Source organism: Theropithecus gelada, chromosome 11 (genome assembly GCF_003255815.1).
Source record: "Theropithecus gelada isolate Dixy chromosome 11, Tgel_1.0, whole genome shotgun sequence".
Taxonomy (NCBI): domain Eukaryota; kingdom Metazoa; phylum Chordata; class Mammalia; order Primates; family Cercopithecidae; genus Theropithecus; species Theropithecus gelada.
In genome coordinates, this window is record NC_037679.1 from 60,334,126 (window position 1) to 60,348,811 (window position 14,686).

Genomic DNA, 14,686 nt, shown 5'->3' on the forward strand with positions numbered 1-14,686 from the left:
TTGAGATTCACTCTTTCTAAATGTCTCCAATTATTGCCATGATTACCACACATATTGAAATATACTGATTCGTATAGTTAATTTATGATTTTCAAATAGTTATCAGGATTTCCCAACATGATCATAAGCATTTTCCAGTGGGACTGGGTTTTACAAGTGGTCCTTCTGGTTGGGTATCATCACGGAATTATTTATATTCAAGCATCCAAATAAGTATTTATTAGCTAAGACTCAAAATGGAATTATAAAGTAAAATCTGTCTAGCAATTGTCTATATTATGTGTCAATAAAAATACATTATCTATTTTCTTTCAGGGTTTAAGAAAATTGCTGCAAAAATAGTTTGTATTTCTATGACTCTAGTTATAAATGGAAATTTCATATCTTGTCACATATATTGAAGTTGGATTAATAAAAGCCAAGGTTGCCTCTTGGTTTGGATCTAAAGTTTCCTAGACCTCTTCAAGAATATTCTATCACTGCTTTTTCCTTCACTCCAGGGAACCAAGAGAAGAAAATATTAAGCTGCTCTTCCCTGGAAATTAGCTTACCAATGGCACGATCTCTCTTTAAAGAAGATATTTTTAAGCCATCACTGTCTTAAAATTTTTCAAACAAAACTTATTGTCGTTTGGGTTTTTTTGTTTGCGTTTTTTATTTTAAGTTCTGGGGTGCATGTGCAGGACATGCAGGTTTGTCACATAGGTAAATGTGTGCCACGGTGATCTGCTGCATAGATCAACCCATCACACAGGTGTTAAGCTCAGCATCCCTTAGCTATTCTTCCTGATGCTCTCCTTTCCCCCACCCCCATCCTCAACAGGCCCCGGTGTGTGTTGTTTCCCACCATGTGTCCATGTGTTCTTATCATTCAGCTCCCACTTAAAAGTGAGAACATGTGGTATTTGGTTTTCTATTCCTTTGTTAGTTTGCTGAGGATTACAGCTTCCAGTTCTATCCATGTCCCTGCAAAGGACGTGATCTCATTCCTTTTTATGGTTGCATAGTATTCCATGGTGTATATGTACCACATTTCTTTATCTAGTCTATCACTGACCGGCAATTTTATGCCTTTGCTATTGTGAATAGTGCTGCAATGAACATATGCATGCATGTATGTTTATAATAGAATGATATATATTCCTTTCTAATAAGAGCCGTACTGACTGGTATGAGATGGTATCTCATTTTGGTTTTGATTTGCATTTCTCTAACTTCCTTAGAGATTCTGAGCATCTTTTCATATTATTGTTAGCTGCTTGTATATCTTCTTTTGAGAAGTATCTGTTTGTGTCCTTTGCCATACAAGTTATAGAATTGGTGGGTAAAATGGTATTTCTGCTTGTAAATCATTGAGGAATTGCCACACTGTCTTCCACAATGGTTAAATTAGTTTATACTCCCACCAACAGTGTAAAGGTGTTCCTTTTTCTCTGAAACCTTGCCAGCATCTGTTGTTTCTGGACTTCTAAATAATCAACATTCTGACAGGCGTAAGATGATATCTCACTGTGATTTTTACTTGCATTTCTTTAATTATCAGTGATGTTGAGCTTTTTTTCATATGTTTGTTGGCCGCATGAATGTCTTCTTTTGAAGAGTGTTTATGTCTTTTGCCCACTTTTTAATGGTGTTGCTTGGTATTTTCTTGTAGATGTGTTTAAGTTCCTTGTAGACTCTGGATATCAGACCTTTTGTCAGATGGATAGATTGCAAAAATTTTCTCCCATTCTGTAGGTTAACTGTTTAATCTGATGATAGTTGGTTTTTTTTGTTTGTTTGTTTTTTGGGTTTTTTTTTTGTTTTTTTTTGTTTTTTTTTTTGGTACTGTGCTGAAGTGCTTTTGTTTAATTAGATCCCATTTGTCAGGTTTTTCTTTTGTTGCAGTAGCTTCTGGTGTTTTCATCAAGAAATTTTTGCCCACATCCTGAATGGCATTGCCTAGATTTTCTTCTAGGATTTTTATAGTTTGGGGCTTTACATTTAAGTATTTAATTCATCTTGAGTTAATTTTTATAAAAGGTGTAAGGAAGGGGTTCAGTTTCGATTTTCTGCATATGGCTAGCCAGTTCTCCGAGAACCATTTATTAAATAGGGAATCCTTTCCCCCATTGCATGCTTTCATCAGGTTTGTCAAAGATCAGATGGTTGTAGATGTGTAGTCTTACGTCTGAGATCTCTAATCTGTTCCATTGGTCTATGTGTCTGTTTTTGTACTAATACCATGCTGTTTTGGTTACTGTAGCCTTTTAGTATAATTTGAAGTTGGGTAGCATGATGCTTCCAACTTTGTTCTTTTTGCTTAGTCTTGTCTTGGCTATTTGGACTCTTTTTTGGTTCCACATGAATTTTAAAAGAGTTTCTTCTAATTCTGTGAAGAGTGTCAATGGTAATTTAATGGGAATAGCATTGAATCTATAAATTACTTTGGGCAGTTGGTCATTTTCACAAAATTGATTCTTCCTGTCCGTGAGCATGGAACATTTTTCCATCTGCTTGTGTCCTCTCTGATTTCCTTGAGCAGTGGTTTGTAGTTCTTGAAGAGGTCATTCACTTTTCTTGTTAGCTGTATTCCTAGGTATTTTATTCTTTTGTAGCAGTTGTGAATGGGAGTTCATCCATGATTTGGCTCTCTGCTTGCCTGTTGTTAGTGGTTAGGAATACTAACGATTTTTGCACATTAATTTTGTATTCTGAGACTCTGCTGAAGTTGCTTGTCAGCTTAAGAAGCTTTTGGGCAAAAATGATGGGATTTTCTAGATACAGGATCATGTCATCTGCAAAAAAAAAAGATAATTTGACTTCCTCTCTTCCTATTTGAATACCCTTTTTTTTATTTCTCTTGCCTGATTGCCTGGGCCAGAACTTCCAATACTGCGTTGAAAAGGAGTGGTGAGAGAGGGCATCATTGTCTTGTCCCGGTTTTCAAGGGGAATGCTCAATGAGAGTTTTTAACATGAAGGATGTTGAATTGTATCAAAGACCTTTTCTACATCTATTGAGAGAATCATGTGGTTTTTGTCTTTAGTTCTGCTTATGTGATGAAATGCTTATGTGATGTTTACTGATTTGCATATGTTAAACCAACTTTTTATCCCAGGGATGAAGCCAACTTGATCATGGTGGATAAGCTTTTTGACGTGCTGCTGGATTTGGTTTGCCAGTATTGTATTGAGGCTTTTTGTATCAGTGTTCATCGGGGGATATTGGCCTGAAGTTTTTTTTGTTGTTGTTGTCTCTCTGCCAGGTTTTGGTATCAGGATGACACTGGCCTCATAAATTAGTTAAGGAGGACTCCCTCTTTTTAATTTTTTGGAATAGTTTCCACAGAAATGGTATCAGCTCTTTATTGTACTTCTGGTAGAATTCAGCTGTAAATCTGTCAGACAAACTTTTTAAAAGGTTGCCTTAAGTTATTTGACTTTTCAAATAGAATTTTCCATTTTCTTTTTCTTTCTTTTTTTTTTTTTTTTTTTTTTTGAGACAGAGGCTTACTCTGTCGCCCAGGCTGGAGTGCAGTGACACGATCTCAGCTTACTGCAAGCTCCGCCTCCCGGGTTCACGCCATCCTCCTGCCTCAGCCTCCCGAGTAGCTGGGACTACAGGCGCCTGCCACCATGCCCGGCTAATTTTTTTTTTTTTTTTTTTTTTTTTTAGTAGAGACGGGGTTTCACCGTGTTAGCCAGGATGGTCTCGATCTCCTGACCTCGTGATCCGCCCACCTCGGCCTCCCCAAGTGCTGGGATTACAGGTGTGAGCCACCACACCCGGCCTCCATTTTCTTTTAATATTTTGTTATTAACTATTGAAAATATGAGAACGATGCAGAAAAGCTTCCTAATTTTGTGTCATCCATGCATCACTAAATTTATCAAGTTTTAAATAAAACGAAGAGTACTTAGCAGTATCATTTGAACATGATTTAGTCTCTATTTAATACTTTAGAATTGTAAGAACCTTTAAATTGTCATCTAGTACTTTATCATTTACCATTATATAGATGAACAGAAGTGACAGTGATTCTAGAATTCCAGCTATTAGTGTTTCAAGTAAAGAATTTGTGACAGTTTACCAAAAAGAAAAAAGCTTCTTCCTGAAATGATCATTTCCCTAGGCCCACTGATAATTCTTATAACCAAGATTTGTAAAGCACTTGACAGTCTACAAGGCATTTTTAAACATTTTCTCATAATTCTGACAATACTCTTTTTATAGATGAGTGGAATGAGGCTCAGAGAAATTAAATAATTCATCCTCAGGTAGACAGAAAGCCCTTAAGTAGTGAAAGCTACCAGCTTCCACCTGGGTTTTGTGACTCCACAGTATACGTTCTTCTGGATCTCCTTTGAATTAATTATCTGACCATTCTTTTCCCAACTTCCTTCCGGACTCCTCTTTCTATTCCTTAGGTGGTGCATCAGACCAGTTCAGGCCTCACCTGTCCTATCATCTTGCATTATACACGCCTCCCCTGACCTCTTTCCACTCTCCACATACCCCGGAGGGTCCACATCCTTCTTCAGCCAACTCTCTAACCTCATTCAAGATACACAGTAGACCTGACTCTGTTACATTCTCCTCTGTGTTTTTAGCACCTCGTGTTTTGTATAAAGCACCTCATTTCATATCTGATCCCAGACCTCCCAAAAGACCTAAGGGATCGAATGAGAAGAGAGAAGTACTTGATTCAGGAGATGATGTATGAAGCAGAACTGGAACGTCTCCAGAAGGAACGAAAGGAGAGGAAGAAGAATGGAAAAGCACACCACAACGAGTGGCCGTGACCATGTAGGTGAGAGGTGTGCTCAGCATCTGAGGCCACTCCAAGGTTGAGTGGGTGCTTTAAACTCCCTGAAGCAAAGCTTACCATTGTTGCAGTAACAGGGATCAAAATAAACTCCTTAGAAGCTTCCCAATCCAAAAGAAGCTTGTTTTTCACTTTAATCATTGCAAATTTTGCTTGATCTTCCCCTCCCACATACCTTCTGTAACATTCCTCTGCCTTCTTGTCAGACTCTGGTCTATCAGTCAAGGTCTTCAGGATTTGGCCTAGGTGTTCCCTGAAACAAAGCTTCCTCTCTCTTTTCCTCCAGCCGGGCTGTTTTCCTTAGTATCCCCAGGGAAACATGCCCCTTCTTTCTGGGTAGGTGGGAGGCAGACATTAGCGAAGAGAATTCTTCCTGAAAGTCTCAACAGCCAGAGACTAAGGGGCAACAGGGCTCTCCTGGGCTGCAGGACCAGTAACTGATGAAGAATTTCTTCTGGCCCCACCACTACTGGCTGCTTTCTTCCCAAACAGGTCATTTCTAATTTTTGCTTGAAAGCATGGTATCTGCCTGTCTGTCTCTGTTTCCCCAATAGTTGGCAGGATGTGATGTTGCTTCAGACTGCCCTTCTGACTCAGTCTGTTCACCCATAAAGCAAGCATAAAAATGTTTATACCATCCCTGACTCCGTTTGGGGTTACAAATTCTTTGAATGCCTTTGGTGCATGGTAAGTACAAACCATCACACATCATGTTTTAAAGCAATTGTGTAAACATCAGATCTTTATGCCTTCTTTTCTCTTTCCAGAAAATAGTCCCTTTCCAGGCCAAGGACCTGAATTCTGTTTACTTCTCCTGGCTGTGCAAAAGCACACTCAAGTGAATGACTGAAAATGCAACCGCAGTGCATGCTACAGATACCGGCGGCCGCAGGAGGGTCAGCATCCAGTAGAGGACTGGCGTTGGAGTCACACTGCTGTGAAATCACGTTGCAGTCCAGCGCACAATTGCTATCTATCCATAGACCATTCTTGACCAAGCAAGCATGCACATGTGGGCAGTTACATTCTCAAGTTTTTAAAATCAAGGGGAACTTGTATACTGGGCCTGTTTTTCAGCCTGTTTGCTATCTTTTTTGCATTCTATCCCATGTGAATTTTACAGACACTGGGCTAAAAAGGGTATTTAGACACATGGACACACATTCCTAGAATGTCATCATATGGTCCTAATTCCATGTCACCAACAACACAGACAAGACCCTGTTTACAACTTTTTCTTTCCTTTTTTTTTAATTTTAGACCTTTCTGAGAAGATTATTCTATATGACATATCTATAGCTATGTGTATGGCCATAGATGTACTTCTGTGTGTACATATGTATAGTCATGTATTCCTGCATATGTACATACAAATACAGAGATATATAAAGTACATAGAAATTCCTTACTTGTAAATAGCCAAAAAGTACTGACATGAATGATGAATTTTCACATTTAAATAGTCATCAACATGAAGCCATGATTAATGCTTGTATAATGTGATGCAATAAAATTTAAAATAAATTTATGCACATGGAATATTTTCAGCTGGCTCTTCTGAAATTCTGTTGTCTTTTTGTCCCACAGAATAAGAGGAATCACAGAATAAGTGGAATCTTTAATGTGAGGAGAATATCTGAGGGACTTTGCAGGAAATCAGATGTTTATTGGATAAATGCATGCAAAAACAAACGGTATAGCCAAATACCAGCATATGTTTCTGAAGAACTTTTTCCCCAATCTTGACGGTGGAATATTTTAAATATAAGCCATAATGAATATGCCATAATTTGAGGATTTGATAACCTACCCAATTTTATAAGTCCTCATAAGACTAGAATATTAGAAATATCCTACTTCAACACTATAATCTTCATTTAAACCTCAGCTGTCTGCAATTAACAATTGCAAAAATACAGAACCAACCTAAGTGCCCATCAACCAACGAGTGGATAAATAAAATGTAGTATATATACCATGGACTAGTAGTTAGCCATAAACAGGAACAAAATAATGTCTTTTGCAGCAACTTGGTTGGAGCTGGAGGCCATTATTGTAAGTGAAGTAACTCAGGAATGGAAAACCAAATATCGTATGTTCTCATTTATAAGTGGGAGCTAAGCTATGAAGATGCAAAGGTATAAGAATAATATAATGGACTTTGGGGACTCCAGGGGGAAGGGTGGAAGGAGGGTGAGTGATAAAAGACTGCATATTGGGCATAGTGTACACTGACTGGATAACAGGTGCACCAGAATCTCAGAAATCACCATTAACGAACTTATCCATGTAACCAAAAACCACCTGCATCCAAAAAAAACTATGAAGATAAAAAATTTTTAAAAAGTTTTTTAAAAAAGCCTCTATTGTCTGGATCACTCAGGAATGTAGTGATTCCAAACAGTTATCCAAATAGTTAGCAACCAGGCTGGGCGTGGTGGCTCATGCCTGTAATCCCAGCACTTTGGGAGGCCAAGGTGGGTGATTTGAGGTCAGGAGTTCAAGACTGGCCTGGTCAACATGGTGAAACCCTGCCTCTACTAAAAATACAAAAATTAGCCAGGCATGGTGGCGGGCACCTATAGTTCCAGCTATTTGGGAGGCTGAGGCAGGAGAATCACTTGAACCCAGGAGTTGGAGGTTGCAGTGAGCTGAGATCGCGCCACTGTACTCCAGCATGGGCAACAGAGCGAGACTCTGTCTCAAAACAAAACAAGACAAAACAAAACAAATAGCAAGTAGGGTTAACCTTTAAACTAGCAAAATATATGTTGCCTGATTTTTTAAAGTGGAAACCTGTCTATAAATGCCATACACTTTCCATATTTCTTATAGGAAGGAAATCGTATCATTCCATTGATAATTCAGTGGCATTGCTGTAAAACTCCAACTTTTCTACAAATGTGTCTACCAAGTCTTGACCCCTGGGCTCCCCTAAAGCCTCCCATTGCACAGTCTGCCCTACTCACTCAGACTCTTTCCCCTGTGCAGTATTCCTCTCCTAGGACATGCATATCCATCTTATAGCCGCAGATAGCTTGTAAGTGACTGCATTAGTCTGTTCTCATGCTGCTAATAAAGACATATCCGAGACTGGGTAATTGATAAAGGAAAGAGGTTTAATTGACTCATAGGTCCACATGGCTGGGGAGGCCTCAAAATCATGGCAGAAGGCGAGTGAGGAGCAAAGTCACATCTTACATGGTGACAGGCAAGAGGGCTTGTGCAGGGGAACTGCCCTTTATAAAACCATTAGATTTTGTGAGACTTATTCACTACCATGAGAACAATATGGGGGAAACCGCCCCCATGATTCAGTTATCTCCACCTAGTCCCGCGTGGGGATCATCACAATTCAAGGTGAGATTTGGGTGGTGACACAGCCAAACCATATCAGTGACAGAGGGCAAGAAATCCACCTTCCCTTTCCTCGTCCCCTTCCCCATTGCCCAACAGTGTGATGCCTTTACACAAGTTTTCAGTGCTTCTTAAATGACTCTAAAAGGGAGACAATAACATGTAATCGATTTAAATTCACTTTTCTGTAACTATCTATTTCAACGTGAAAGAACTAAGGGTAGGACCTCAACTTCATATAATCCTGTACTCTAGATGAGTTAAAGCTACTCAGATCACATGTGATATGTAAGTGCCAGTTACTGTTTTCCCAAAACAGACATTGAGTAATTTCCCAAGTTGCCCATTGACTGTCAGCATTTAGACACCAATTTTATAACATTTTCAACCAAAAAAAAAAAATTAAAGAAGACTTGCTTAACAATCCTTTTAGTGGTTAAAATCATATGGGTGGTTTTAAATACTTAACTGTGCAATTTAGATTCCACTAATCCCCTGGCAGGGAAGAGTAAATAGTAAAGCTGTTACCAGTGGGTCGCAGCTTGCATAAACATTAGCCCCCAAGGAGGCAATCTTGAACTTTCATTAACTCAGACCTCACTAATTAGGAAGTTGTGATCATTTGGATAGACTGAGGTCCGTTATGCAAAACAAGTTCTATGAACAAAGTAAAGGAAATAGTCCAATCATTTTGTGTGTGAGAAACAGAGTTTTGCTCTTGTTGCCCAGGCTGGAGTGCAGTGGCGCAATCAATCTTGGCTCACTGCAACCTCTGCCTCCCAGGTTCAAGCGATTCTTCTGCCTCAGCCTTCTGAGTAGCTGGGAGTACAGGCACCCGCCACTATGCCTGGCTAGTTTTTTTGTGTTTTAAGTAGAGATGGGAGTTCACCATGTTGGCCAGGCTGGTCTTGAAGTCCTGACCTCAGGCGATCTGCCCGCCTCTGCCTTCCAAAGTGCTGAGATTACAGGTGTGAGCCACCGCGCCTGGCCCCAATCATTTTTTAAAATATTTATTACTATTTTACTGATGCAAAACTTCAAAAACTTGTACTCAGGGATGTATTCCTAGATATTAAAAGCATAAAATAAAAGTGTTTGCTTTGGGGTATGCGTGAGAAGGGATAAACAGGCATCCGAGGTGCTGGCAATGTACTATTTCTTAACTTGAGTAGTCATTCTACAAATCATTTTTTAAAGAATCATTTATATAACATTTATTTGCTAATTATAAACCCGATTTTTATTTTTTCCTACTAATTTTCATGTAGTCCAGTATTTCTCAAACTCTACCATATGTCAGAATCACCTGGGCCCTACCGCCACCACCGTTTCTGATTCAGTAGGTCTATGGTGGACCAGGAAATTTCAATTTTGATAAAGTACCTAGATGATGTTGATTCTATTGGGAGGGGGCCACATTCTGCAAACTACTGATCTAATCAATATCTTATGGCCATAATTTGAATCACTTTAAAATACTCTACAAGTATTCAAGCTGAGTTTAATTAATTTTATCTGATTGTATAATATTTTAGTGAATTACCACCCTGGTAGAAAGGCAGGTGGGCAGCAATTTCAAACTGTAATCTTAGTTACAGTAGCACTTATCAGTTAACCATATCATCCAATACAGATCACTGCTGTGCAGGCCTCCCAGGTGAGTGAAGCGCAGGGTGTTTCTTGATGGATTGGGTCAGTGCCACACAAAGGTCCTTCACTTTGGCCTGCATTTTGCGTTAACCCAGAACACTGAGAATAACTTCCCAAGTCTAACCAGCACCCTCGCCAGTTTAGGAATGAGTTTACATCAACATGTACAACAGAGCAACTCTATTCCGATTATGGCTTCTGGAGTCAGACAAAACTAAGTTTGGATCCAAGGTGTAAGACAAAGGACTTAAGTTTTCTAAGATATAGTCACTTCATGGGGTGGACACCATGGTATGCTGCCAAGGTCCCTCTTCAGTGAAAGATGTCTTGCCCAAGCTTTTGGGAGTGCTGTTGGCAGACTCCCTCCAGCTCTCAGGCTCCTCCAGACTGTTTCATGGCAGAGGGTCACCTGGTCTGAGACCTGCCCCTTCCTGTGGCAGCCCACATCAATGACTAATCGATGCACGAATATGAAAGCCTGGCAATATTAGGACAATTGTGAAGGGCTCCCTCACTTCAGAGCTCTCTTTGGGGAGACTCTGCTTGAGCCTGCATTGTAGCTTAACCTCCACCTCTACCCAAACCTGCTTCCCTCTTCTTTCTTCCATAGGTATTGATCCTAAATAAATGCCAAGCACACTACCCTCCATATTAGAGTCTGCTTCCCAGGGAGTCAAGCTTGCAACATTATTTTTTTTTAAAAAAGTGGACAAAAACTCTAAGATGTGGGAATCCTACGGATTCGTTCATTCATTAAATATTTATTGAGCCAGCCAGTTCTGTTCTGGATGCTAAGAATATAGCAGTGAACACAGATGTCTAATTTGAAGGGAAACGATTAGGAAGAGCATTAAGGTTGAAATCAATCATTAGCTACAGTATCGATTGACTACTTGATATAAAAAGAGAATAAAAGAATAGTATCTCTTCCTCTCATCACTACTCCTCATCCGCCTTTTTAAAATTGCCTCAGCTTGTAATATTCATGTTCTATTCTGCAACCATAGATTCTTGATTACCTAAGCAGGTCTCAGCCTGATTGAACTTTACTGCCACGTAGATTTTCTTGCCTACCTCCGTGCTGCCCTTGGGAGCTTGAAAGTCATTATACTGTTTTTCCACTACCCTGGGTTGTAGAAAATTGTGAGGCTGTTTAAAGACCTATTCCCCTAGATACCTTAGGCAGCAATTTCTTCTTCTAATGCTCAGAAAACAAGGTAAAGTCTCTCTAACTTCCCAAGGCCCTATGCCTGCTTACAAACACCACTCAGCTGTGTCTTTCCTGGGGTCTTGTGACTGTAAGCTCTATCCAAAAGATGGGGAACAGATTTTGTCAGCTTTTAAATTCCACATACCGATGGTGGTTTGCTGCCACCATCCCAGAGCTCAGCATATGGTGTTAGGACACAGAGAACCAGTGAGGATATAGTTCTCAGAGACTTGATAATACATTGGTGCTCACCTGGTCCCTCCAACATTCCCAGCACAGGAAATCCATTTCCACTTTAGGGTTGGAGAACCTAGCTCCTACCATCCAAGCTGTTTTATTATTGTCAACCTAAGAGGCTAGACTTTGGATCATTGGTTAATGCTCCGAATATCCCACCACTATCCTTTCCTCTGAACCCTCTCACACCCTTCTCTGATTGATCACTTCCCTTGTAGACTCCCTTCCCACCTCATGGGGCCAGACTCTTGCCTCTCCAAAGGGATATAAAACAAGGCATTCCTTGAATCTCTCCTACCATTTATTTTCGGTCTTGCTCTTCCTGGACATCCTGGCTTCCACCCAGTGTTGTATAATGATGCCATGCTTGGTTTCAGCAAAAAGGCAGAGCTATGTACTTATCTCTCCTCTTAACTTTCCACCTCTCTCATCCGTTTCCTTTTTTTCTCTGTCCACTTCCACAACTGGTCCTGTTATAAATTGCACTGTATTTTGTATGTCTTATTTACTAAAATGTCATGTTTCTACTGTGACTTAAATGGGTGAATAGGAGGCTTTATATTTCTGTCCCATTCTGTGACTTTTCTCTGTAACTCAGAGAACTTCAATTAAAAAAAAAACCTCTCTAACCCAAAGAATGGGAAAAAATGTTTGTAATTTATGTATCTAAGGGGCTTATATCTTAAGTATATTAATTGCAAGTCTCAAATGTAAAACTTCTGAGAACTCTTACAACTCAATAATTAAAAAAGAAAAAATGAGCCAATTTAAAAGTGGGCAAAGGATTTGATTAGACATGTCTCCAAAGAAGATATACAAATGGCCAATAAACATGAAAAGATGGTCAATGTCATTAGCAATCAGGGAAATGCAAATCAAAGTCACAATGAGATAGCACTTCGCATGCATTACAATGGCCATAATAAAATATACAGATAATAAGTGTTGTCCATGTGGAGAAATTGGAACTCTCATACACTGCTGGTAGGAATGTAAAATAGTGCAGCTGCTTTGGAAAATAGGCTGGCAATTCCCAAAATGGTTAAGCATAGAATTACCATATGACCCAGCCATTCCACTGCTAAATACATCTCCCAAAGAACTGAAAACATATGCTCACATAGAAACTTGTACACAAATGTTCAGAGCAACATGTTTCTTAATAACCAATAAGTACAAACAACACAAATGTTCATCAACTGATCCATGCATAAATAAAATATGGGATGGGGTTTCTTTTGGGGGTAATGAAAATTTTCTAAGATTGTGTTGATAATTGTACAACTCTGTAAATAGAAAAACCATTTAGTTGCACATAAATGAGTGAGTTGTATGGCATGTTAATTGTGTCTCAGTAAAGCTATTATGCAAAAACAAAAATCTCTCACTGTCCTTCAGCTTTCATGTGTTCTGCTTATATTATTGTATTTTGCATGTTGCTTTGAAATTGCCATGTGTGATGGATATCTCCTCATACCTCCACAACCCAGGATTGAACAAGTTAAAAGAATCATAACAGAGAGCTAGACTTTCCTGACTGCTACAAAACCATTGAAATTCTGGGTAAAATGTTACAAAATAAGCATTTTAATGCATAGTCAAATTTATAAGAATAAAAGAGAAGCTCCAGTCCCAGATTTGAAAAGGAAATCAAAGCATAGCAATGAAGCCAGGAGATGTTGAGGAATAAGTGCAGGTGTAGACTTGCTGAGTTCTTCTGTTTTCATGGGAGGAAAAATGAGGTTTCTGCCTACAGAATGTAAAGAAGCTAGAAGTTGATTCCAGGTATCACCAAAAGCCTGACATCTTAAAGAACGGCCTGATCAGTTAAAAGGGGATTTTTAAAAATATACCAAAAGGCTTAACGAAGTATTAAGAAAGTTTGCTTCTAGCCAACTCTTTGGAAGGAAAACAAACAAAATTACTTGAGACATCAAAACTTAAGCCCTGTGCTTAAGTTTTGTGCCATGGGTCTAGGATGCAAATTTATATTATGAACCTAAGAGAAAAGCCCTAACTTGGGATGATAATTTAAAGTTGTTTGAAGGCCATTGAAACAACTAGGGCACAGCAAAATCTAATTTAAAACTATGTAGGGACTCTTTCACTAACCACAGCCCAAGGAACTGTCACTAGAAGAAAATGCAGCCTCTTCTGAAGATAAACTCCCAGATAAAAATGATCAACTACATAATAAAAGGAACCACCAAGACAGAGAGTATGCAAATGAACTAATAAAAGAACTAGCACCCCAGTAATTCCAGATAATATCATAAAATTAAGGGGTTATAAATATGGTTAAAATTATTGAAGTGATAAAATAATGACGGAAAATAATAATGAAAAAATCCAATATTATGAATAAAAGAATAGCAAATTTTGAAAAGAAGCATATCCAACTCTAGAAATGAAAAAAGTTAAGTCTCTGAAATGGAGAATTGTATGGACAAATTAATAGCAGATTTAGAAACAGCTGGGGGCGGAAATGAAAGAAAATAGCTGAGAAAATTGTCCAGGATGCATCACATAAATACGAAAAGATGGAAAAGATGAACCAAATTAGGAGATATGAAGGACAGGATTTAAAAGGAACAACGTACATCTAACAGGAATTAAAGAGGCACAGAATTGAAAAAATATGGGAAAGGGGAAACATTCGAAGAGATAATTCCTAAAACATTTCCAATATTAAAGGTATGACTCTTTAGATTGAAGAAACAAAAGTCCCAAGGAGGAAATAAAAACAAATTCATACCCAGACTCACTGTGGCAAAACTAGATAAAAAGCATAATAAAGAGTAAATTTTAAATGCACTTACAAAGAAAAGAGAGATTACAGTTGCCCCTTGGAACAACACAGGTTTGAACTGGAAGGTTCCACTTTTACATGGATTTTTTTCAACTGAATGCAGATCGAAAATACACCAAAAATGAAGTATTTGCAGGAGGTGAAACTTGCATATATGGAGAGTCAAATTTTTGTACACACGAGTTCTGCAGGGCTGACTACAGGACTTGAGTATGCGCAAATTTTGGTTACGTTGGGAGTCCTAGAATGATTTATCCACATATATTGAAGGCTACTATGTCTCCAAGGGGTAACAACTAGGCAAAGAGCAAACATCTCAACATCAGGAATAGACACCGAAAGATAATGGAAGAATATTTTAAAATATTGGGTGAACTATCAAACTGAAATTTGTTAACCAGATAAATTGTCATATAAGAGTTAATCTAATATTTTCAGATTAACAAATTTTCTGAAAAATTTAGCAGAAAATTTGAAGTTTCTGGAAAATGTGTGAGAAAAATAATATAAACAAAAACTGCAATACTTTTGCACCAACCTAATACAAGAAAATTAGTAAGCCACTCAAATACCTTCCTTTCCCACAAATAACCAGCTACTAATAGTCTATGGAACC

At 38.6% G+C, this 14,686-nt stretch overlaps 1 protein-coding gene across 3 annotated transcripts in view; it reads left to right on the plus strand.

Moving 5' to 3' along the window:
- The window catches only part of ANO4 (anoctamin 4), a 408,206-nt gene extending 401,848 nt beyond the window's left edge, over positions 1–6,358 (plus strand). For 2 of the 3 annotated variants that reach the window (XM_025401959.1, XM_025401961.1), the window contains 2 exons: positions 4,593–4,788; positions 5,575–6,358. In XM_025401959.1, the coding sequence (XP_025257744.1) occupies positions 4,593–4,784 (192 nt within the window). In that variant the 3' untranslated portion in view covers positions 4,785–4,788; positions 5,575–6,358. Of the gene's footprint in view, positions 1–4,592; positions 4,793–5,574 lie in introns of all 3 variants that reach the window. The other variant, XM_025401960.1, reaches the window with a different exon arrangement.
- Positions 6,359–14,686: the final 8,328 nt, after the last annotated feature.